The sequence below is a fragment of the Pelophylax lessonae genome, assembly GCF_965119305.1.
Source record: "Pelophylax lessonae genome assembly, chromosome: 1".
NCBI lineage: Eukaryota > Metazoa > Chordata > Amphibia > Anura > Ranidae > Pelophylax > Pelophylax lessonae.
This window is the reverse complement of record NC_138768.1, coordinates 792,513,307-792,539,877: the sequence shown is the minus strand read 5'-3', so window position 1 is coordinate 792,539,877 and position 26,571 is coordinate 792,513,307. Positions and strand designations below refer to the sequence as shown.

The following is a 26,571-nucleotide window of genomic DNA, read 5'->3' as shown; positions in this document are numbered from 1 at the left end:
ATTGTACAGTCAAATTGTATTGTGTATGGTGATCCTTATGCTAAGTGGAGTTCAGTGACATTCTTTCAGATGTGTGTTGTAAGCTCAGCATCTGTTCTACAGAGCTAAGTGATCTGATCATACTGGGAATCATAGACAATAAGGTAATAATATAATATAATAAATATAAATAATATATAATAAAATAATGGGGACATATCAGGTGATTTAGGGCTTCAAAAGGGGGTGCTTGGTGGTACATCTTTCGATCGTCCCAAGTTCTTATTTGGAAGATATTTACGGAGTCGAATGGCTCACTGAACACAAGCTAATGCTTCGTTAAAGTATATATAACCACAATCACTAAAATCTTCTATCAGCTCTAACATGGTCGTGTAACTCCAGTATTCATTTTCAGTATTTTTAGGTCTGCAGCTTTCATTAAAATAATGAAAAATATAACAAACACGAGAGCACACCGACTGAGCACATTATCATAAAACAATTTTATTATCAAAACCGGTAGCACCTGCCCCTCTTCAAGCCTGAAACAATTTTATTATGAAAACCGGTAGCACCTGCCCCTCTTCAAGCCTATGTGGATGTAGTTACTGTTTTTTGATGATAAAGTGGGTTTATGATAATGGGCTAGCTCAGAACGCTTTCTTATTTTTTATGTTGCTCAGTCCCTGTACAAGTATACCCAATACTTAAAGAAAGCAGCAAATTATTGCCACATTGGAACTACTTGTCCTAAGAAAGACATTTATTGCAAGCTGCCATATCTACACAGCTGTGCCAGTGCGGATACTTTCAGTTCTTATTGTGTTATTTAGGCTCCATTCACACCTTGGTGTTCTGGATTCCAAAATCACGGCAAAACAGGTGATGCGTTTGCGATGCCATTACTTCTTAATAGCACTCCAATCGCAGCAAACCACCGCAGCGAAGCTGATGCCCAACTAGTGAACCTTCCATGAAGAGCCTTGTATGTTCACTACTTGTTATTGATTGTTATGGCAGCTTTGTAAATGTAAGGAAATATCTTAACCACTTCCGGACCGCCCACTGTGTATTTACGTCGCTACTTTGACGTTAAATACCGGGGTTATGGCAGCAGATAGCTGCCATTACCCCGGTATTTTTTTACATGGCGGGCAGTTTGCTTTAAAATAAAAGTGGTCCCAGTGTCGGATTCACCACGGGATCACTTTTATGAGTGGAGGAAGAGGTGCCCACCCCCTCCTGCTGCTTCCTGGTCGTTTCCCCCGCTTACTGGAGCCGTCAGTAGCGGGGAAAACTATCTGATCCCCCCTTCCTGATGGGCAGGAAGTCGAGTGAGGGCAAGATGGCCCCCAGTCAACTCTATGCCCTTGAAGGACCAGAGCCACGTCAAACGTCACTTCTGCCCTTAAAGGGCTAAATTTAAAAAATTAAAGATGACCTGTCCTGATTATTTCTTTTACAACAGATGTGTAAAGTCCTTGTAATAGTAATAAAAGTGATCAAAATGTTTTTTCTTTTTTAAAGGGACAGTGTAGAAATAAAAAGTAAAGCGAACGCATACGCAAGTCACACACACATATGTAAACAGTGTTCAAACCACACATGTGAGGTATCGCCGCGATCGTTAGAGCAAGAGCAATAATTCTCGCAGAACTCTTCTGTAACTCTAAACTGGTAACCTGGAGATTTTTAAATACCAAAGTTTGTCGCCATTCTACGAGCGCGCGCAATTTTAAAGCATGACATGTTGGGTATCCATTTTTTCCGTGTAACATTATTTTTCACATTATAGAAAAAAAATTTGGCTAACTTTACGGGTTTTCTTATTTTTAATTTTAAAAAAATTTCCAAAAAAATTGCGTTTGTAAGACCGCTGCGCAAATACGGTGTGAAAAAGTATTGCAACGATCTCCATTTTATTCTCTAGGATCTCTGCTAATAAAAAATTGATATAATGTTTGGTGGTTCTAAGTAATTTTCTAGCAAAAAATACTGATTTTAACTTGTAAACAACAAGTGCCAGAAATAGGCCTGGTCCTTAAGTGGTTAAAGATCAACAGCTGGCAAAAAAATAAGTTTTCCCATGCAATGAGTGTGCCCGCACTGTAAGGGTTAACTGCTTGTTTTTGTCTAGGGATCGGGAGAACAGAGATATACTTGTCTAATCCTCCAATCCTTCCAACACAAGACCAGTGCCTGTGGCTTTTGCACCCCCTTGGTCTTGTGCGTGGGCTGTTCCTGAGATCATTACATCCATAGACCTGTTCTGGACTTGAGGATGTCAGGAACAGTCCACAGCTGGAATTTGGGGAGCCCAGTTTGCCAGTGGAGCAGAGAATGAGTATACAGCTTTCTCCTTTCCCCTGGACAAAAGAAACCCTTGCAATGCGGGCATAAGTCCACAGCATGGGAAAATGTTTATATTTTGCCCAGGGTTGGGCTTTAAGTGATTGTAAAATGAAGTTTACACCATTCAGGGTACAAACTCAGAGCCAGCCCCGGTCAGGTCAGCCAGTGTTTTTTTTTTTTTTTTTGATGTTCCAAGGTGAATTTATACATTTAGAAGGTTTCTGCCCAGGTGGGGAAGGCCAGAATTTGGGAAGTACAGGATGCAGTTCACCTTTTAAACACAGCTGCTATAAATTCCATGGAATCTATATTTACCCTAATGCCTAGATTCACTCTAAACCAGAAAAAAACTAGTAGTCATAGCCCAGAGGGTTGGCTGGAGGTGAAGAGATGACACAAGAAGCTGCAGGCTGCAGATGTGTCACCTGCCTGGCAATGTAGTGTGGCAGCAGTGCGTGAATCACACGACTGACTGACCGGCATTAAAAATACTGCATCAGGAAAAACATTTCACATAACACTATATTACCAAAAGTATTGGGACGCCTGCCTTTAAACGCACATGAACTTTAATGGCCTTGTTTTGTGGCACCTTAGTTCCAGTGAAGGGAACTCTTAAGGCATCAGCATACCAAGACATTTTGGACAATTTCATGTTCCCAACTTTGTGGGAACAGTTTAGGGGTGGCCCCCTCCTGTTCCAACATGACTGCGCACCAGTGCACAAAGCAAGGTCCATAAAGAAATAAATGAGCAAGTTTGGGGTGGAGGAACTTGACTGGCCTGCACAGAATTCTGACCTCAACCCAAAAGAACAACTTTGGGATGAATTAGAGCGGAGACTGCGAGCCAGGCCTTCTTGTCCAACATCCGTGCCTGACCTCACAAATGCACCTCTGGAAGAATGGTCAAACATTCCCATAGACACACTCCTAAACCTTGTGGACAGCCTTCCCAGAAGAGTTGAAGCTGTTATAGCTGCAAAGGGTGGGCCAAATCAATATCGAACCCTACAGACTAAGACTGGGATGCCATTAAAGTTCATGTGCGTGTAAAGGCAGGCGTCTCAATACTTTTGGTAATATAGTGTAAGTTAATTGAAGGTTTAGCTGTTTGGATTAGCAGTCCTGCTGCAATGTCAAAAGTAAAGTCTTGTCTATCCTGAGAAGAATACTGCTTATTATGTTGTAAATATTACTCTACTTGCTAGGAAGATGAACGTCCGCCCAGAATATGTGGGACATGTCATATCTCTTATGTATTTGTTTAAGTGTATCTAAAACCACATTTCTTTGTAGTTTTCATTGGTACGGGGTTAGAACCTTTTCAGGTTTTTGATTCTGTCCAAATCTCCACTAGGTCTGTTATGATAAAGTTCTGTTAGCTGCATGAAACGCGTTAATATTTTTATCACCTGGTGCTGTATATGCTTTTATTTGTTGATCACTACAATAAAGATTTTTGCATTGTTTGGGAGTGTGCAGCCATTTATCCATTTTTTCCTCGGGAGTTTCACGCCTACTGTTACAAGGACTTAAAATAGGGAAAAAGTCAAAACTTTGAGTATCACTGGAACAGGAAAATCTTTTAGTTAAAACACTTATTTCAAGTACATCTAACGAAGAGTGGAAATATGTCTACAGGACAGGAAGTCAAAGGAAATCTCCCCAATGGGACTCTGATAGCAAAAAGGAAAAAATGGCAGAGGTTTTAACCATTTCTTACTCCACTTTAAGCTCAGCACAAGATTCCTACAGTATGAAAAACACTTTCTAATATTACAAAAATATAGACTGCTTGGCTCTCTTACCTTCAGCACAAATCCTTCAGGACAGGCATGGTCGTACTTGTAAACCTTGTAGACTACCAAGAACACGATGCAAGCCAGAAATGCCAGGGCAAACAGAACGAGGACGGTCACCTGTAAAAGACAGATATAATCCAGTCATTTTTTGTTCTAGTTTAGTGGTTCTTAACCTTTTTTTGAGTCACAGACCCCTTTAAGAATCTGATAAAAGCTCTGGACCCCCTTCCCAGTAATATTCACATAAACACAACCTTGCATGTATAACAGGATTCCCAGCCATTTTGCTGGATGTGGGCCTGCCAGGGTCACCGCTAGTAACAACAGCACATTAAAGCATGTTCTCCAAGTGTGAGTACTGAGACAAGAAACAGTCCAATATCTTTGGGTTTTTTAGGTTTATTGTAACTTGGATGGGAGAAGGGATGAGTGGGACACTCTTCTGGCTCAACTATGCACAATTTGAATGGGGGCAACTGAAAAATGCCTATTGACGCTGATTTGACGCTGGCTGGATTCCGGTCAATGTCGGTTGGCGCTGGTTAACGCTGACTTGCTGTCAGTTAACTCTGAGCTGACTTCTGACACTCCTTTGTGGCACAAAGTCCTCTTTGCTACTTGTTGATCTGCTGCACTGCTGTAACACTTCCGGCCCGCACTGGCGCCCCCTTCCTTACACTTATCTTCAAGATTCAGACACTGACACCCCCTTTCTAAGCCTTCTCTACAGGTTAGCTGGCTCTGGATCCCTCAGACCTCCTGGAGTGGTCCCCGAACCTAGGCAGACCCCTGGGTAGTTTCCAGTACTCATGACACTGCTTTCCCGAAAACTCCTGCCCAGCAGCTCCACACGGTCCATGGCACACTGGATCCCTTTCTGCAGCTCAGCTTAACCTTCTGTCTTTCAGGCCCACCACCGAGGACACCTTCACTAGCACTGACAGGAGGAGAGACAGCCGTCACCCTCCTCCTGGGACTCTGCTAAACCACATTGTGTACTCATCATGTTGCTTTTAGGCTATCGGTTCACTCGACATATCGGTGTCGCAAACAATATTTGGTTACGGTAATGTAAAGCAACTTTACAGGTTATCGCACATGTTTAAGTGTAATTTCTTTTGTACATCCTATGTTGGTTTACAATGTCAAGCTGCAGCTGCCAAAGCCGGCAGAATATTAGCATGCATAAGGAAGGGGATATATTCCAGAGATAAAACTATAATCCTACCACTTTATAAAACACTGTTTTGACCACATCTGGAGTATTCTGTCCAGTTCTGGTCACCAGTCCTCAGAAAGGATTTGTGTTGGAGCTACTAAACTGATTAATTTTGAAGAGCGCTTACAAGCGCTTGATTTATTCTCCCTGGAAAGGAGACACCTGAGAGGGGACATGATAGCGATTTACAAGTACCTCAATAGTGATCTCAGCATAGAAAAACATTTGTTCAGTCGCAACGAATGCATGAGGACACTAGGCCATACAATGCGATTAGAGGAGAAGAGATTTAACCTTAGACTACGTAGGGGGTTTTTCACAGTAAGGGCTACAAGATTGTGGAACTCTCTACCACAAATGGTAGTAACTGCAGGGAGTATGGCTACTTTTAAAAGACTCTTGGGCGTACATCTCAAGGATCAAAACATTCAGGGGTATGGGAAATTATTACATCCACACACACCTACACAGGTTGAACTGGAAGGACTATCGTCTATTCAACCTCAACTACTATGTAACTATGTAATTTGCATAAGAATTCATTGTACGCACATTTTTTGCTCTGCACTATGAAGGTATAATTTAATATCTTTTGGTGTTGTGAGATCACAAAGTGTTCAGCTAGAAACAGTTTTTGAAGATTTATTTGATATACATTTTGTATACTTCTAGTTCACTTATTTTGAGACAATCAGGGTTGGGCTGATTGGCACTATAGATTTGATTCTATTATTTATACGCGTGCAGTTTCAGGGATAATACTGCCACATTTTTTTTTTTTTTTTACATGGCGGGATCGCGCTGCAACTATAAACCAAGTCTTTTTCTCGCGGTTGTGGCGTGGCCCCATTCACTTCTATATGAGAGCTTGACAGGAGATGCCACCTGTCAAACTGCGCATGCCACTCATGTGAAAGGAGCTTAAAAGAAGAACAAAAAAATAGCTTGTTAAGAAAGGATCAAATTTTATTCTTTCAGCCCTTGTTCAATTTATTTTATTATGACATTAAAACGGTTGGTGTGCACATACACAACCAGCATGGGGGGTAATCGTACATTAGGTATGATGGAATTTGAAAAAAAATGTTAGTTCTTATTAAAAATACATAGTAAAAGCGTTCTATGCTTAAACCATCTACAATTCAACAGCTCGTTTATCTTGGCTATTTTACTGGTTGTAAATAGCGGCAGACATTACACAGCAGACAAACTGCCATTAATAGGAATCACTCACTATAATTATGTAAATTTACAATAGCCATAAAATATGTGTATTTGTAGTAAGCAATTACTGCGTTCAGTTTGATTTCTACTTTATTATTCCCATTTATTATTGTATAATGAGATCTGCACTGCTGGTGTCAGTGTTAAATACCCACAATGGGCTTATTTAATAAAGCAAAGTGAAAACAGTGGCACGCGGTAACCCATGGCAACCAGAGTGATGTTACAGCAGGGAGAGACAATCTCTGGTTGCTTTAGGTTACATCTCTTGTAATGTAGAATTCAGGAAATCTATCTATAAAGTGAAGATGGCAGCAGGTGGAATGTATGTAAATTGTGTTGAGAAATAATCAGGTGTTTCAGCTTGAGGGTGCTTATGCTAATGGAAGCTGATCAGTAAATGCTGCAGTGAATTAATATTAAGAAATTATCTAAACATGTTCTTTTGTGTAATCAAAATTTATTGGATTTTCAGGCAACCAAATATAATACAGAAAAAGAAACAGGTAATCAAACAGTAGCATGAGAAGAAAAAAAAATTAAGACATTAAGGGATGAAAATAAACAGGATCTGGCCATAAAGGACAATCAGTCAGTTTATACAACTCTAAACTATACACAGATAGTTTAGTTATATAAGGCGATAACAGAGTTATTACCCATATGCAGCCATCAACGGAAGATGGCTCTAGCAGAACCTTCCCAGTAAAGGCTACAATTACATAGGTATAGATAATGCATCGCAGGACGCTGGTCACTGACACTACAGCATCCTAACAGAGTGAAATGAAGGTCCCCTGATCTGAGTTAGGAGCTGACCAACCAGACCCAGAGATAAGAGAATGAACAGGCAAAGTTTAACCAAAACTACAACTGGTCTCAATAGCACCTGAGAGGTAACCTCCCGACCATAAATTGGAATTGGAGTCATGCAGCCGCTACTAAAAATCTCAGGATAGCACATTGCCTGACCATCGGTTCAGTCTAGTGGCACCCACCTCAGACTGTATACCGTGCATGTGTGGGTAATTATCTTGTGCATTTAGGATGATTGGGATCCAGTAGGCCCAGCCATTTGCAGGGAGTAATACATCCAACCAGACTAAAAATTGTTGTTCTTTATTCTGGTTTCTGTAAACCCATCTCTCCGCCTCCATTATCCTCTCCGCCTCCCTCCGCCAATCCTCCAAAGTCGGACAGGTGCTCTCCCTCAAGTACCTGGGAATTAGGCATTTAGCTACATTCAGAAAATGCAGAGTCAGAGAGGAGGGGGTAGTGTGGAACAGATAATGAAGAGGGGTAAATTCAATGGGATTGAGGGTGGTCTTCTGTATCCAGGGCGAAATGTCCTGCCAAAACTTTTGAATCTTAGGGCAAGTCCATCACGGATGTAAAAAGGTACCCTCCTGTGGACATCCCCATCCAGCACTTTGGATCCACCCTCTGGAAAATTTTTGCTAGGCGGTGGGGTGTACGATACCATCACAAGAGGAACTTGTAGCAGGATTCCTGCGTTTTTGTACGTATGGATGAGACATGGGAAAGATTATTATTTGCAGCTGGCATGGGGTGAAGTTAACGCCCAATTTGGTCTCCCACTCTCATATAAAGGGGTAGTTTGTGACTGTGCCCTCACTAATAGCTGGTATGTGGGGGATAATGGATGGGAGGTATCAGATCGATGGGCGCACATGCCCTAGAACTCAGTAAAGGAGTCTGAGGCACAAAGTTTGGGACGTAATTTATTAAGGAAGTCCTGCAACTGTCTATGATACCAGAAGTCTAGGGAGAATTACCCGTGCCTCTATCTCAATTGATCCAGGGTCAGGATATGCCCTGTAGGGGAAATTTTTGCACATCTAGTGTCTCCGTCCGTACCCCAGTGTCGAAAAAATTATGCTTCTTCACCCGGAACAAACCACGGGAATCCCCCAAGGGGAGCCATAGGAGAGGTCAGGGGAATCAGCTCCCCATTCCTATTCATTCTATCCCATGTTCTCAGGGTGGCTAATGTGAGAGGGGAGACCCAGGTAGACAGACCCCTAGCCGTGGCGGGAATCCCAGACGCCCCTGCTAAATTACGATCCGCTAGGGTTTTTTCTAAGGGTACCCATAATTTATAATAAAAGTTATGATGCCAATTGAAAATGCGTACCAGGGCCATTGCTTTGTAGTAAAGGTTCATGTCTGGAAGCCCAAAACCCCCATCTTGGTTGCGGCTTCATAGGAGTGAATGGGCTAGTCGGAGGCATGCATTCTGCCACACGAACGCTGTGAATGATTTGCCCAAGCAATGGAAAAACGTATGGGGTAAGACAATAGGTAAAGTGTACAACAAATGGATCCTTGGCAGAACAATTTTTTTTTTTTTTAAGAGAGACATCAAGTCTGGGTGGATTGTAACCCGACAAAATTTCAGATTTGCTATAATTTACCCAGAAATTAGACAAATGACCATACCTCTGCAATTCAGATACCAATATTGGCAAAGTGGTATGAGGTTGGGTAACATAAAAGAGTATGTCATCAGCATATACCGATAATTTGTGTTCAACTGAGCCGACACGGACACCTCGCACATCTGCGTTACTTCTTATCTTGCGTGAAAATGTTCTAGGACTAGTGTAAATAACAAGGGTGAAAGGGGACATCCCCGCCTAGTCCTATTACATATGGTGATCAGGGAGGAAAAAGTCCCATTCACCTTGACCCTAACTTCCGGGCAATGGCATAGTGCTAGTATCCATCCCAGCATTTTCTGCCTAGACAGGGTTTCCTCCAGGCATAGCCAGTCCACCCAGTCGAAGGCCTTTTCGGCATCAGTCGATAAGAGTAACGCCGGAGAATGAGAAGGGCCATTAAGCAGCCAATGAAGGATATGGATAGCCCTGACAGCATCCCTACTAGGTATGAACCCAGTTTGGTCCCGAAAAATTATGGACTTTAATGTGTCTTGCAACCGTAAGGCCAGAATTTTTTAAAAGATTTTTGTGTCAGAATTTAGTAAAGATATGGGTCGGCAATTGTGACATAACTTTGGGTCTTTCCCCGGCTTGGGTATGAATACTGTGTGTGCCAGTAAGGCTTCTTTGGGGAAGGGGTTTGAAGCACTGATGGCATTAAGATACGTGCAGAAAGGCTGCAGTAAAATATGGGATCATTTTTTATAATATACGTTGAAAAACCCGTCAGGGCCTGGACTCTTCCCATTAGGGAGAGCAGGAATAACAGAAGCTGTTTCCATAGAGGTGATCAGGTGTTCTAGGTCTTGAATAATCTCGCTTGGCAGAGTTGGAAAATCCACCTCCAGGTACTCCTGGATCAGGGCGCGTTTACGTTGGGCCGTCTGGGAATTAGAGGGAGGGTTAAGGCTATATAAGGATTGGTAATATTTTTGAAATTCTATTGCAATACGCAAGGTGTCTCTGATGGAGCCATCAAGAACCAACAGCCTATGCACATGACATTGACTTTGTTTCTTACGAAGGGCCTGTGCTAGGAGACGCCCACACTTGTTTCCAAATTCATAGAATTTGTGAGCGTAAAACCGAAGTCTGTTCCGTATCCTATGCTCCAAACATTTTGTTTATTTTAACTTTCAAGTCCTTTCATTTATTTTCATCTGCTGGCAGCAAGGAGGATTTATGCCTCTATTCTAATTGCCTAATCTCCTCCAATAGATCAGTCACCTCTTTGAGTTTTTTGAGCCTGGTGCCACCACTGATCAGTACTTTGCAAATCACGCCTTGTGGCCTTCCCAAAGCGATTGCGCAGAGACCTCATCAGTAGAATTTAACTTGAAATAGGATTTGTGTGAGGATTCTGGGTCTCGCAACACCTCGCTATCATCTAATAAATTTTTATTAAGCCGCCATGTCCAGTCTCTCCTTCAAAGGTCTAAAAGAGAGATTGTAAGAAATACGGGAGCATGGTCAGAAATAGTTATCTGCCCAATAGAGGCATCAACCAGGTGGTGGAGATGATACTAATCCAGATAGAGGAGATCCAGCCTGGAATAGGAGCTATGAACTCCACAGTAATAACTAAAATCTTTCTCAGAGGCATGTTTTGCCCTCGAACTATCCACCAGATGCAGTGAGCACAGTAGTTTCTGAAAGTGTTTCCTAGCTTTAAATGAAAATGCCGATCTCCCAGATGAAGTATCCATCTGGGGATCCGGAGGCAGGTTGCAATCTCCTCCCATAATTAGGAGGCCTTCTTTAAACATAGAAAATTTCTGTAAAAGTGTAGAAAGGAAGCAAACGGTATTTATGTTTGGGGCATAGATGTTCGCAACAGTTATAAGCTGACCTACAATATTGCCCTTTAGAAATAGGTACCCTTCCTTCAGGGTCTAAGATCTGTGACACTAGGGCAAAAGGCATCTCTTATGTATGGCTACGGCTACCCCTCTAGCTTTAGGATCCAGGGATCTAAACATGTTCTGAAGAAATTTGGAAAGAAATAACAGCATTGCTCTTGAGTTGCCTTTCAGGCCCAAATACTATCATATTAATGAGGAACGCCAGTCTAAGAGTTAAAGCTCCAGGTATGGATACTTTCATCCAGCTTGGATCAATGTAATTATGCACATGCCGTTCCTGGCCAATTCCTGTGGAAGCTGGAAATAACTGGAGTAGACACCACTACTACAATGATTGTTGTTAGCTTCCGGATTCTGTGGCAAACGATAAACCTTCTATGTTCACTAAGCAGCAGGGCAGCTGCACAGCATGGGACCCAGAAAACAGCAAGGATCACTGTAGTAGCGGTGTCTACTAAAGTGATTTCCAGATTCCACAAGGATCAGCCAGGTATAGCACATACAAATCCACACCTAGACTTCAGCTTTGAATACTCAGTGGAAGTGAATTATCATTAACAGGGCCAGATTTGTACTTACGATGCCCCTTGGCCAGAGCAGAATGGGTGGATGGCAGGTCTGTGTCTGCTCAGTTTATGCAGAGTGGACATGGACATGTACAAATCCCCCTGTTTTTTTAGCTGATCTGATTGGAAGTAGGTAGGTGTAAATGGACACAAGTCCGTTTAGCTTTGCCAGTCCATAAGGACTGTCGGATCATGTCTGCCTGAAGAAATGACAGGCGGACCTGATTGGGTTTCCTGTGTGAAAGGGGTCTTAAAGTAAAAAGTCCCAAGTTTTGGGTTGTCAAAAAATTACGTTTGTTGAGGTGGGTGGTGCTTTGAGAGCCACCAACAGTACAGATTTTTTTTCTAGTTCAACAGGGATTTTCTGAAATTCAAGTCTATGACTAGTTTAAAGTATAACTAAAGCCAAAACCTTGTATAGAGTAAGGAAGTTTTCACTTCCTTCCTGGTCCATTACTAAAACAGGAAGTGAGGAAATCACTACAAAATGAGGAAATCCTTGGCTGTCACCAGGGCCACCATCACTAGTGTCCCCATTGGAAGATTCCCGCTCTATTCCTGCTCTGGAGACAATCCAAACATTTAGATTTTCTCTTATATTCACTTTTGGTGAAAATGGTAAACAGGACAAAATAGAGAGAGTGAATTTCTGTAATGGGGGCCAGACAACAATAAAAACCTGACCAGTGTTCTAATCCCCCTCTGTTCTATCCAAACCTACAGAAAAATGTTTGTCTGCAGTAATACTTTAAAGGTTATGTTCACCTTTTCCTGAAAAAAAAGCCTATGTGCTCAGGGTTCCCCAGTAGATAATTGAAACTGCAACTTTGTAAAATGTTACTTTAAGCCACCGTTCACTCCGGTGAAATTTGAAATTGCGCTATTTCAGTGTGATTTCAAAGCTGCACATCAGTGCGATCTGCACTGCCGATTTCATTGCAGCTTGTGACTCTATACAACAAAAGTCTATGCAAGTTGCAATGAAATCGGTAAAAAGTAGTGCAGGAACCTGCGACATGATGAACATAAGATGACACATAAGGAACACATAGTGTTCAAAAATAAAAACGTGGTACTTTGTACGAGGTGTGGCCAGTATACACATAATAGATTGTAAGCTCTAACGAGCAAGGCCCTCTAGTTCCTCCTGTTTTGAATTGTATTGTAACTGTATTGTCTTCCCTCACATTGTAAAGCGCTGCGCAAACTGTTAGCGCTATATAAATCCTGTATAATAATAATAATAATAATAATAATGATATAATGGTAGTACATATACAACTGCTGGTAAGCAAATGATTAACATCACGTGTTTATTAACATGTTCTATAGCAATTTACATAGGTATATTAGGTAAACAACTGATCAATGGGGATGTACACAGTATACAAATGGATAACATGATAGAACCATAATAAATAATAAAAACAATAACAAAATGGACCAACAGACATAGAATATAAGTAAAGAATGATAATTAAAAGCATGCTGAAATTGGCAATAGATTGAATGGCCTCTTTAGCACAACGCGTTTCGTGAAAAGGATTTCACTTCATCAGGAGAAGGCACTATTTGGTTTCTAGAAAAAATTTATAAGACATAAATGATATTGCATCCAATGGAGGGGTATACTGAAAGGTTAAATAAGGAGGATGACTTACAGTAGGATAAAGACTGTCAATGAGGCTGTTAGTCACCCAGGAGTACGTTCCTGGAGGGAACTGAGGTGGCAAATGCTCTGCACAAAGCCAAGGTGCAAGGTCCATAGACATAGCGTGGATTTCCATCATGGGTCTCAGGCTTAGTGATCAAGTAAGGCTCTATTAGAATGTATCAAAACGATAATGAGTATAAGGTGAACACCATATGGGTATAGGGGTAGAGTAAATAAGCCCAAGACCCAGAGTGCAAAGGGGAAAGACAAGATCAGTGTAGCTGTGTATCAAAATAGTCTTCCCTTTTTCCTCTTCCCTTTTTCCTCTTCCCTCTCCATTTTTCCTCTAATCCCAATATTACTAACCGGTGACATGAGTCGGCAATGGGGTGTAGCTTGTCATGTGATTTTGAATTGTCAAATCGCATGACAAAACACATCATTGTGAATGGGGGCTTATTGTAATATCTGTAGGCTATTTGGACCCCCCAGCATTTTTGCCAAAAAACTCCCAGTAGCAATCCTCATATTATGCCTTGTTACTAGAATGTGAGCACTTTACTCTACCCTATTAAATAAAACAAAATTCTCAGGTTGTACATGCTAAGGCACCAACTTTTCACTCATCTTAGTTTTGCCCAAAATCTCTGTTTGCTATGTCTACCCAACCTTTGAGAAAGTCAACCTCTAACCAAGATAGTGTTCTCTCTAAAATGATTACTAGACACAACCGGATTGATTTTCTAAAGCTGGGACACTCAGAATCTGGTGCAGCTGTGCATGGTAGCCAATCAGCTTCTAACTTCAGCTTGTTCAATTGAGCTTTGACAAAAAAAAAAAGATTGGTTTCTATGCAGAGCTGCACTAGATTTTGCACTCTCTAGTTTTAGTATATCAACGCCAACAAGTCCACCATACTCCTTATAGCCCTTCGTGACTGGGGTCTGTATATTTTGTTGCTAGCTTCTAGAAGATGCCTCATAAAACACTTCATGAAGCAGACATTTTTGTCTTTTATTAGCTTCATCCAGCTTTTATATGCTGCACCTTGAAGAACACCATGCCAGGATAGGACATAGACACCAGGGAGGGCTTCATCCTTTCAGATCCTCAAGTATTAGGTTCATAGACATTTACTGATCAGAACACAAGCTCTTCACAATCCACCCCATCCATTCTCATCTCTCATGATGTTACCATGGTAACTGCTACGCTATAACATCAACATCCTATGAGATAATGAATCGAGCTGTTCGAACATACATAAATAATGTATTGTCAGCAAACACACAGAAACAACTGAGACCATTTGTCAAATTGTTATTGCCTGTCTTGCCTCACAGCAACCAATCAAATTCAACCTTGCACAAGAAAATGGTAGTAGGAGCAGAGGATGAATCTACCAGCTGTGGGGCAATGCAGACAGTTGTTTATGAAATACTATGTGATGAATGTGCTCCAATATCCCCTTTACAAGCTATTATTCTTGGGTTTGCAACGTTGAAACATAAGCGAACTCTGCACCATCCTACTGTCTGTATTAGGAATATTCAGCCTGGGGTGCCTGGACAGTGGTGACACATTGGGATTCCAGTATGCACCATCTGACCCTTGTTCTCATAAATCTCTTTTGCTATTTATACATACACATATGTTAGGGAATTGTTGTTGCTCTGACACTATCTCTAGAAAAACAAATGTGGCCCATTCACACCATTGAGTTGGGGCACAATAAAACTTTTATGTACGTTGGTGCACTGTGGTGTCATTAATTTTTAATGGAATCCCAACACAGCTTTACAACACACCTGAAAAGCACAGCAGCACACCACAATACATGACCTGCTTGCATGCAAAAACAAAATGGTGAATGGCCCTAGAAGAATATATACCAGTTCGACCAACAGTAAAATGTTCACGAATGTTTGGGTGCAATGGTGCTATTTATATTGATGGCACCCCAACACAGCATCACATTGCATCAAAACACATGTGTGGTGTAGCATGCTTTAATGCAAAAAGATATGAACTGGCTCTAGTTTGCCTGTTCACAGCTCGCTCTGTGCATTCATCTGCGATTCACATGTGATCTGGGCTAGTTTGAATGGGCTGAAAATTTGCAGGACCGCACCAAAATCAGTGCATGCACTACTTCACAAAAAAGCACACCAACTGGTTTGCATGTTACTACTGTACTATGTGATCCAGTGCAGATAAGTGCACTGCATTCGTGGCCTAAATTAGGGGTTTGGTTAGTTAACACTGACTCCCGCTGCAGATGGCGCATGCAATGCATGAATGTGGTGGAGGAAACATGCATGGAATGTGGATTCTGGCACCACTTTCTGGTGTAAACTGGCCCTAGAATACATAACCATTCCACCACCCGCAAAACATGCACATATGTTGGTGCATTATGGTGCCATTCTTTATGAATAGCACCCCAACACCGCTTCACAATGCACCACAGCGCACCACAAAACATAGTGTGCTGTATTGCAAAAAGATGCTCTAAGGGCTGGTTCACACCATGAATCCCACAGAATGCAGGTTTCCCGCATCACATTCTGGAGTGAACTCGTCCAAAAAGTTTACCATTGGTAAAACTTGTACATATGATGGTGCGCAGTGGTGCCATTTATTTTGAATGGGACCCTAACACAGCTTCATGACACACTGCAGCGTACCACAATGCATGGTGTGCATTGCAGAGTTCTATGATGCAAAAAGATATTGTTGGGCCCTAAAGAAGAAAACATACCAGTCCCCCAATCGTCTATCTTTTGCTAGGTACACACTATTAGTTTTTGTTTCATTCAACCCAACAGGCTGAAACGAAACAAAAAAAAACTGAAGAGCTCGGGAAGAGCTTACTGTACTAACTATCCAATGTTATTACAGTGAGCTATTGTGTTCTGACAGAGGGATCAGCCCCCTGCCAGAACACACTGGTCAGCGCTCGCAGCCATTGGATGCCAGTGCTGATTGGATGCTGGTTTTCCAACATGCCCATTCAACTGAAGCCGGCCGTTCGAACAGGCTGGTGTAAAAACAGGTTTAATGTCAGACGGTTTCTGTTGAACTGGCCGATACCAGCCGGTATGCGGCCCATGCGTACCAGGCTTTTTGCAGAGCTTCATAATCTGAATTTCCTGGTGTTTGGGATGTCTACACCTTCCCGTTGTATGATGTGATTACCAGTGTGTCCCAGCAGATCCAGGGACATGCTGACATAACAGCCATCACTTTAAAGGACATCTTGAAGTAGAGCATAGTAAGAGTAAAAAATTCAGCGCTAAGATCAAATGGATAGGTAAGCAGCTGTACACTAGGATAGGTCAAACCTAACAAAACCTATAAAATGCAATAAAAGAAGATAAAGTGCAGCGCTAAGAGATAAAAAATAGTGCATAAAATCATTAAAACATCAACATTAAAATGTATAAAATGCACATGAATGAGCAAAGTTAATAAAGTCCTTAAAAGCTGTTTTCCCATGTGAGAAGGGGAGATTGATAGACCACCACTCCAAAATGTGATTCCACCACCACTGATATTACAGCCTCTCACCTCCGGTATTCGACCACTAGGGGTCACAATACTCAACAGCAATATTGGAGACAGCCAGAAGATCAAGACATCCAGGATATCAGCGCTGAAGAAGTCACGCCCATTGACGTAACACGTACGGGGGGGAGGAGTCTGACGTCACCCGCGGCGCTCCGATGTGTGGAACACATGTTTGCATGTCTGCCTGTTATTTCGCCTGCATTTTGGCACTGGAGCAGTGCCTTACTTGTGAGTGCAAAGTTTTACCTTTACTTTTATAATAAATGTCCTTAATATACTGAGAGCATTAGATAGTTTTTCTATTTATTTTTCCGGATTGTCATATGTGAATCATTGAGATCCTTTTGATATCCTGGAGGTCTTGATCTTCTGGCTGTCTCCAATATTGCTGTTGAGTATTGTGACCCCTAGTGGTCGAATACCGGAGGTGAGAGGCTGTAATATCTGTGGTGGTGGAATCACGTTTGGAGTGGTGGTCTATCAATCTCCCCTTCTCACATGGGAAAACAGCTTTTAAGGACTTTATGAACTTTGCTCATTCATGTGCATTTTATACATTTTAATGTTGATGTTTTAATGATTTTATGCACTATTTATCTCTTAGCGCTGCACTTTGTCTTCTTTTATTGAAGTAGAGCATCCCTCAAGCTCCACCACTGAGTTTTACTTGGGGCAAAAAAAAAAAAAAATATGCAGTACATCTCTAAAATACATGCACATTTCCCCAGGTTTTCACTCTGCATGTACAGAAAAATACCTTTTGATCCTATCGGAAATCCTCTGAGCTCCTAAATTCCTGTTTGAGATGACAACCCTGATGCACTGGAATTCAAAATAGTGTTGCAAGCCTTGGCCAGTTCTCTTTGTTCTGGATTACAGAACATCTCACCCCTATATTATGGAGATGAGAAGAGGGGGATGTGCCTTGCAGTCCAGCAGAGGAGAACTCAGCCATGGCTGGCAGCACTGACTGAGATTTCAGTGCAGCAAAGGCAGTGTTATCAGTCCACTACAGAAGAGCTCACTCCATTTCTTAATATGTTTTTAGTTTTTATTTTGGCCAGACATCACTTTTTGACTTAGCAAAACAAAAAAGTGAAATCTGATTGCTATGGAATACTGTACTGTGTTCCTTTATTTATTGAGTCGGGTATTGTCCATGTTTATGTATTAAATCATTCAGAAAGAAATACACCTCACAATTCCTGCTAATATATTTTACTATTTCAATGGTATGTAAAATCCAAATTGGCATATTCCCATCTACCTGACACTAAATATGTACTATGTGGAAGGAGAATTCAGTATTCTTGTACTAAATCCTCTCCTGGGTTCTGAAAGCATAAATATGTATTAGGCTAAATGTGAATAAAATACCTGGTTAGTGCTTGCTACAAAATTCACCTACATACTTAGAGAGTGTATAATTTCCTTCCTGTACCTTAACATTCTTACAGGGCTACGCTTGCCAGCAAAATTGCCCTGTAGTCACAGAGTTCAGCTATAACTGTTATATAAATAACAAAGTTCTATCCCACTACGGGAAGAGCAAATGATTCATGGGACTGTACTAATGGAGCTAGGCACCTAAAAATGCTTAGTGTCTGACAGTACATAGCTCTTAAGGTGTATTAAGGTTGTATTCTTAAAAGGACAGGTAAGTTGATGTAATGTAGCACCCTCCTAGGTAGGGGCTAGAGAAAGTATAGTTTTGGATCTTTTCTGCTTACCAGAGAGATTGCCAGGTAAATCTATATTGTTCTCTGCCTACCAGAGAGCAGGATCTGTTAGTGAGGTCTGCTAATGGTGCTCAGGTGCTTCTCAGTTTCTCTGAAGGGTTTCACACTGCTCCAATAGGGAGGAATATTGGGCAGTGGGAGGAAACCTGACAAATGAGTGCACAGGCATTTAGTACAGCTCTGGTGATTGGCAAAAGAAGTTAATTACAATTGTGTAGGGACTCTAACGCTCTTTTAACACCATAAAAAAGCTCCAGTCCGAAGTTAATGCAAGTACAGTAAAACCTTGGATTGCGAGCATAATTCGTTCCAGAAACATGCATGTAATCCAAAGCACTCTTATATCAAAGCAAATTTTCCCATAAGAAATAATGGAAACTTTGATGATTCGTTCCACAATCATTTATTCATAAGTCCTTCAGTTTATAGTCCATATAAAAAGATTATAACAGTGTAATAGGTTGTGTAACTATAAAATGTCCATCCACAAATGGCAGGCTTCACAAGGGGATTAGAAGCAAAATCCAGTGAGAGCTACAGAGTATAAAAGAGAAGAGTGGTGCCTCTAAGTGTAGCAATATGGTTACATTTAAAGAAGGTACAACATTTAGCAACTCACATGGTTGATGAATAAAACAGGCACATCTAAGAATGCACTGCCGTCTCTCACTGCTGTCACTCTGCACTTGTGATCGGGAAGACTACCCTGCAGTAGAGCGATCTAAAAGCAAGGCTTGAAGGCAGCGCTCGTTGAGCACAGTGTAGAAGGGATGACGTCGATGTCGGTGTGGAGGACGGTCTATGTGGACAGCTTTACCCCAGATGTCTGCACACTTAGATGTGCCGCTTTTAGTCATCAACCATGTGAGTTGCTAAATGTTGTACTGTAACTTTCATTAAATGTAACCATATTGCTAAACTTGGAGGCACCTCTCTTCTCTTTCGTACTCTTTTGTGACATGGCACTACTAAGTTGTATATCAAGACATCGCTTGTTTATCAAGTCAAATTTATTAAAAAAATGTTGCTTGTTTTGCAAAAAGGCTCTCAAACCAAGTTACTCTCAATCCAAGGTTTTATTGTACTTAAATTAAGTCAGTAAGGACCAAAGCGGGAAGCAGCCAGATCCATAGAGTCTGGGGTGGAGTTCACCAAATCTGGTGACCTCATTGGGAATTGAAAATGTTTTCTTCAGGAGACCTAGAAGGAGAAAGGATTGACCTGATGTTCACATGGGAGAGGCACTCTATATCTGTGGCCTAGTAAAGTCAGGTCTATAATGAAGAAAGGATGTAGAGTTGTGCACAATGAATGGAGAATGAGGCTCTGGAATGAGACCCAGGTGAGATGCTGCTGCAAGGATGCAACTGATATAAGAATCTTGTTTTACAACAGTATGACTACTTCTATTTAAAGAAGACTTTCTCTCTGCTGTATAGCTATCCAACATAGCCTCCCTAAATGATTATTACATTGGCAGTTTTTGTTTGGTAGTGGCCATAGCTCCCAACTGTCCCTGATTTTGACGGACTGTCCATGATTTGGAACAAAGTCCCTCTGTCCTTCTTTCCTCCTCGTGTGTCCCTAATTTTGGTCTGATCTGTATAGTTTCTCTATAAAATGCTCTTTTAAAAAGTGTTTCCCAGTGCTAAAACTTTCATCCAATTTCTAAATTGCTGCATTTGTAAATTTCTAAAGGGTTTTAGATGGCTTCTGTTCTGTATTCTTACAAAAACAAAATAATACACATAAATAAACACCTTTAAAAAAAATTCTAAAGCCAGTATAAAAGAATAGGAGTTGTAAAAAAAAGCACTTGTGGGTTTAACTAAACTTCTTTTTTTTTTTTATATACAGTGCTTGCGAAAGTATTCGGCCCCCTTGAACTTTGCAACCTTTTGCCACATTTCAGGCTTCAAACATAAAGATATAAAACTGTAACTTTTTGTGAAGAATCAACAACAAGTGGGACACAATCGTGAAGTGGTACGAAATTTATTGGATATTTCAAACTTTGTTAACAAATAAAAAACTGAAAAATTGGGCGTGCAAAGTTATTCAGCCCCATTAAGTTAATACTTTGTAGCGCCACCTTTTGCTGCGATTACAGCTGTAAGTCGCTTGGGGTATGTCTCTATCAGTTTTGCACATCGAGAGACTGAAATTTTTGCCCATTCCTCCTTGCAAAACAGCTCAAGCTCAGTGAGGTTGGATGGAGAGCGTTTGTGAACAGCAGTTTTCAGTTCTTTCCACAGATTCTCGAGTGGGTTCAGGTCTGGACTTTGACTTGGCCATTCTAACACCTGGATATGTTTATTTGTGAACCATTCCATTGTAGATTTTGCTTTGTGTTTTGGATCATTGTCTTGTTGGAAGACAAATCTCCGTCCCAGTCTCAGGTCTTTTGCAGACTCCATCAGGTTTTCTTCCAGAATGGTCCTGTATTTGGCTCCATCCATCTTCCCATCAATTTTAACCATCTTCCCTGTCCCTGCTGAAGAAAAGCAGGCCCAAACCATGATACTGCCACCCCCATGTTTGACAGTGGGGATGGTGTGTTCAGGGTGATGAGCTGTGTTGCTTTTACGCCAAACATAACGTTTTGCATTGTTGCCAAAAATTTTGATTTTGGTTTCATCTGACCAGAGCACCTTCTTCCACATGTTTGGTGTGTCTCCCAGGTGGCTTGTGGCAAACTTTAAACAACACTTTTTATGGATATCTTTAAGAAATGGCTTTCTTCTTGTCACTCTTCCATAAAGGCCAGATTTGTGCAGTATACGACTGATTGTTGTCCTATGGACAGAGTCTCCCACCTCAGCTGTAGATCTCTGCAGTTCATCCAGAGTGATCATGGGCCTCTTGGCTGCATCTCTGATCAGTCTTCTCCTTGTATGAGCTGAAAGTTTAGAGGGACGGCCAGGTCTTCATAGATTTGCAGTGGTCTCATACTCCCATTTCAATATTATCGCTTGCACAGTGCTCTTTGGGATGTTTAAAGCTTGGGAAATCTTTTTGTATCCAAATCCGGCTTTAAACTTCTCCCCAACAGTATCTCGGACCTGCCTGGTGTGTTCCTTGTTCTTCATGATGCTCTCTGCGTTTTAAATGGACCTCTAAGACTATCACAGTGCAGGTACATTTATACGGAGACTTGATTACACACAGGTGGATTCTATTTATCATCATTAGTCATTTAGGTCAACATTGGATCATTCAGAGATCCTCACTGAACTTCTGGAGAGAGTTTGCTGCACTGAAAGTAAAGGGGCTGAATAATTTTGCACGCCCAATTTTTCAGTTTTTTATTGGTTAACAAAGTTTGAAATAGCCATTAAATTTCATTCCACTTCATTAATGTGTCCCACTTGTTGAATCTTCACAAAAAATTACAGTTTTATATCTTTATGTTCGAAGCCTGAAATGTGGCAAAAGGTCGCAAAGTTTAAGGGGGCCGAATACTTTCGCAATGCACTGTATATAATTCTCCTTTAAGGGGGTGTGGCAGGGTGTGTTTCCTATGCCTACTTACTTATAGGTGTCCCTCATTTCCATCTCAAAAAATTGGAAGGTATGGTAGTGCTGTTGAGTGACTGTGCTTCACTGCTCACCTCTTTCAGTGCAGGCCTCACTAACAGATCTAGGACTGCTATAACAGATGGTGTTCTTCTCAGCACAGTAAACAAATCATCAGGAACATGAACAAATCAAAACTGTTGGCCACTTTTATATATTTAAATGTAAAATTCTCGCCCAGGAGCAGTTACCTACTATTACCTTCCTCAGCCAGAATATCCCCTTTTGTACACCTGACCCTACTCATGGGGAACTGACTTTTCAAACTTCTCAGATGAGCTCCACTAGGGAGTAACATCCGTAGTAACAACATCAAACGAAATCAGAGGGGTGCAAAGAAGGTTTTCTGATAAAAAATTGATACGTAACTGTTGTTTGCTCTTAGGCAGGACTTTAACTCATCTCAGTAGAATAAGAGCAATCAACCATAAAATGTCAGTTTTGCTATCACTTTTTCCCCAAATCAGCCAGCCTGTGGTATTTGAAGATACCCATAAGATACAAACACATATGAAAGACCATCCACCTAATATAGTTGTCTTTGTGCCTATGGGTTTCTGCAGACACTTCTGGCCATCCACTCAGGAAAGTGGGGGGGGGGGGGGGGTTGGAGAGACAAGTGTGTGGCCAGGTCCCTCCTGAACCATACTAGGCCACATGCCCTCAACATGGGGAGGAACTTTGTCAGGAAGAAAGCCTGAAGCCAGAAACCCAGAAGCACCACAAAAGTGATGGGACTAGAGGTGAGTCTCTGGGTCTACGCCACTAAAGTAAACAAAGAGATGGGGGTCATCCGGGTGAAGTCAATGTTCTGGCCCAGGTGACCATGCTTCTTTGTTTACTTTAGCGGTGGAGACTCGTAGATGCACCTTTGCTCCGGTCACAAAGGAGCAAAGTAACCCGGTGACATCACTGATCCAATATTGACCAAATTTGGACATGTGTATATTTGGTCAATAACATTACCTGGGTGATTGCACCCCTTTGCTTACTTCAGCAGTGGGGGGAACCAGACATGTCATTCGGACATGTGACCTCGTATGGTTGGGGGCGCACACTCCTCCCCCTCTTTCCCAGGCTTGCCAGTTTCTATGCTCAGGTAAGGGTCTGGTATGGATTTCAGGGGGGTCTCACACCATTTTTTTTTTGTTTTATTGGCATTGGGTTCCCCTTAAAGTTCATGCCAGACCTAAAGGGCCTGGTATGGATTGTGAGGGAACCCCCATGCTGTTTTATTTGTTTAAATTTAACTGTCTGGGTCATTTTGTTTACATTCACCTGTCAGCCAGAAATCCCTAACTGAGGCCTGGTTCACAACTACAGTATGTGGGTTTGGGGCCAACGTTTGCACGGGCATGGCAGCCCATTCATTTTAATGGGATGTCGTGCCTTCGTTTCCCACAGGCAAAAGGTACATGCAGCATTTGAAACGTGCACTGGCCCCAAAATCGCATGGCGCTTTTGCAATTTCCCAGCGGTTCCCACACCCGCAAACGTTACATTTTTAGAGGCGTGGGGATGCCATTAAGAATAAATGGCAGCCCCATGCGTTCTTAAACAGCAGTGTGTTTTGACTGCAGGTGGTTGTGGGTATTGCTGCGATTACAACACCCACAACCACCCGCAGATGTGAACCAGACCTGACAGCTGAAAGAGTGTGGCAGGGATAAGCCATAGATTGTTAGGACATCAGTGGGTGCTGGCTCCTACACAAAACTCTGCCAAAAACACTCTAAATACGCATGTACATGCATTTTTCATGTTTTTGGTGTATTCCAATTGTAGTCTATGGGGCCAAAATCCTGCTGCAACAGCACTAATGTAGCATCTGTACCTTTCCTAAGAACACGCTGCAGTTGTGCTGTATTGATGTGAAAGGGCACCATAGAGAATAATGATGTCCTCACCTCAGTTTGAATCCAGGTCAGGACACTAAATGCATGGAGTTTGCCATGCTCTCCCTGTGCTTGTGTGGATTTCCTCCCATATTCCAAAGACACACTGGTAGGTTAATTGGCTCCTTTTATGTGTATGTATGTACACTAGTAGCTTTCTGAATAAATGACTTGATGACATTCGATGTGGATGGGGGAATCCTCCCCGCTATATCTTCCTATTTATTCTGACAGTGAGAAGACTTCTCCGCCATCAGTATACACTAATGAGAGGTATAAGAAAAAAAAACAGTAGTGCTGATCCAGAAACAAGAGGTAGATCGACTTCTGTACAACCCCCCTATTCATAGATGGATTGTTCTGAAGTTCTGTTGGTACCTCCTGATTAGGCCAAATTTCGATCCATGTATAGCTGGCTTTACACCCAGCTTTCTACTGTATATTAATATTCATTGCCTTGTGGCATGCATACTTATTTTTAGTGTTATCTAGAGATTCCTACGGATGAAATCTATTGCATTGTAAGATAAAGAAGACATTTTTTACCCATGTGGACTGTGGGCATGCATACCCTCTGCAGAGTTTAACTGTAAGAGATACCAAGACTGTATAAGATACATGCGAATGTAATAGACATTAGGGAATATAATATTGATCTACACAGAACTCCTATATATATCTGCAGCTCTGTCAGCTCACAACCTATTCCCTGCACACTTAATGCGATCTTGTTCCTCTTGACATTACCATGGTAACTACTATTGAATCTTATGAGGTAATACGTATGGCAGCTCCCACACGTGTAAATAATCATAAATCAGCAAACATACACAAAACCCACGTCCCACTTACAAGATATTCTATATCACTTGGCTTCAAAACGTTGCTATGCTTAAAGCTTAACTCCCGGTAGATATAGGACACAACCGTACATAGTTCTGTAATCGGTATTACATGATTGAAAGGTATGCCCGGAGCTAGGAAGGAACAAATTAAGCATAGGGCATACATGACTGGGTGGAAGGTGAATCAGACTGAAGGGGTTAATTATTTTAAAGTAGTGTGGTCAGTTACTGACCCTAAGGGCTCGTTTATATATGCTTCAAAATGTGGCATTGGACACTCTTTTTTAAAGAATCTGAATGCCAATCAGAACCCCTGTCACTAAATAAAATGGTAAGCTTACAGTCCTGTTTACACCTTGTGTTTGCTTTGCTTTGTGCTTCAAAGCCTCCATAGAAGTCTATGACAACGCTCGCTTACAGCACCTGCAGCTTTTGAGAAGTTTTTATTCAGCTTTAGCTTTGCTTTGTTTTGTAGGTATTGGAGGTATGAGATATCCCAGGATGCACTGGGAAAACAACAAGCGAACTGGAAAGACATCATCAGCAGTCATTTCCAGTTCATATGTATATATTCTGGGAGTGTGATGCAGACGCCATATCTGGTGTGCAGCGTGGAGCAGCAGGAAGGAGAGCAGGGTCTGGACTGGAGTGGAGCAACTAGCAGACAACACACATGGTGTGCAACATGGAGACACTATAGTGGAAGGTGAACAGGGACAAGAGAGAGGACTGAGTGGCAGAGGATCAACAGAGCTGGGGGATGGGAGTAGGAGAAACCAGCAATGTCACACATGGTGCGCAGTGTGGGAGTAATATAGCAGAAGGTGAGCGGGGACCAGAGAGCAATGAGGATCAGCAAACCAGAGGGTTACTACTGAGCGGGGGACTAGCAAAGCTGAGGGTTACTACTGAGCAGGGGATCAGCAGAGGTGGGGGTTACTACTGAGTGGGGCATTGGGAGAGCTAGGGGTGATATTGAGCAAGTGATCTGCTGAATGAGGGTACTAATAAGCTGGGAATCAGAATCTGCTGAAGGAGGGTACTAATAAGATGAGGATCTGCTTAACAGGGGTATTAATAAGCTGGGGATCTGCTGAGTGGGAGTACTACTGAGCTGGGGTTCTACTGGGCCCCTTTAAAACAAATCAAAAATCAACATGCACACACAGGGGATTTGCCAAGCTTCATTAAAACTTCAAAAAAGCATAATCAAAGCATCACAGGAGCATCAAAAACATTAAAAAAAAAAGCATGTTGAAGCGGTACGCGCTTTAATGTGTGTTAAAGTCGTGCCAAGTGTAAATGAGGGAGGTGGCATTTGGGGACTTTGGTTGGGTATTGAAGTGAGCTCTGATCTGCCCTGGTCATGTATTTTTTAAATGCAAGGAGTGTAAATACTTACCCTTCACCTGGTATCAGCCTCTTGCAGTTTTTGTACAGCAGGGTTGAAGTGTGAGGAAGAAGCAGCACAAGGAGACAATCGGTTTATGACCTGACAAGAATGCTGATAGGAAGAGAGAGAGCTGAGTGATGCATCTCCTTTTTCTATCCAATCACAGTTTGGGATGGGTTCAGGATGACATGGGCTCAGAGAAATTGGGTTGAATGACGCTGACCAAAGACATCTAGTGGCCCAAAAAAAAGTACTGCAGGGGAAATCTCTGGCTTGAAGATGAACATTGCAGCAAAAGCTGGCTTGGTTATTTTATTTTTTTATCTTGCTATTTTTGGCTGCAGTTCTAGTGTGAAGTACAAATAAATCCATCATTTTCCCCCTCTTTTTTTTTTTTTAGATAAAGTAGGGAAGGGGTAGAATCTTTG

General features: G+C 41.8%; 1 protein-coding gene across 1 annotated transcript in view; it reads right to left on the bottom strand.

Moving 5' to 3' along the window:
• Positions 1-26,571, bottom strand: part of NSG1 (neuronal vesicle trafficking associated 1) — a 139,397-nt gene that overhangs the window by 43,314 nt on the left and 69,512 nt on the right. Inside the window, exon 4 of the mRNA XM_082243414.1 lies at positions 4,145-4,255. Within this exon, the coding sequence (XP_082099540.1) occupies positions 4,145-4,255 (111 nt within the window). The remainder of the gene's footprint in view (positions 1-4,144; positions 4,256-26,571) is intronic.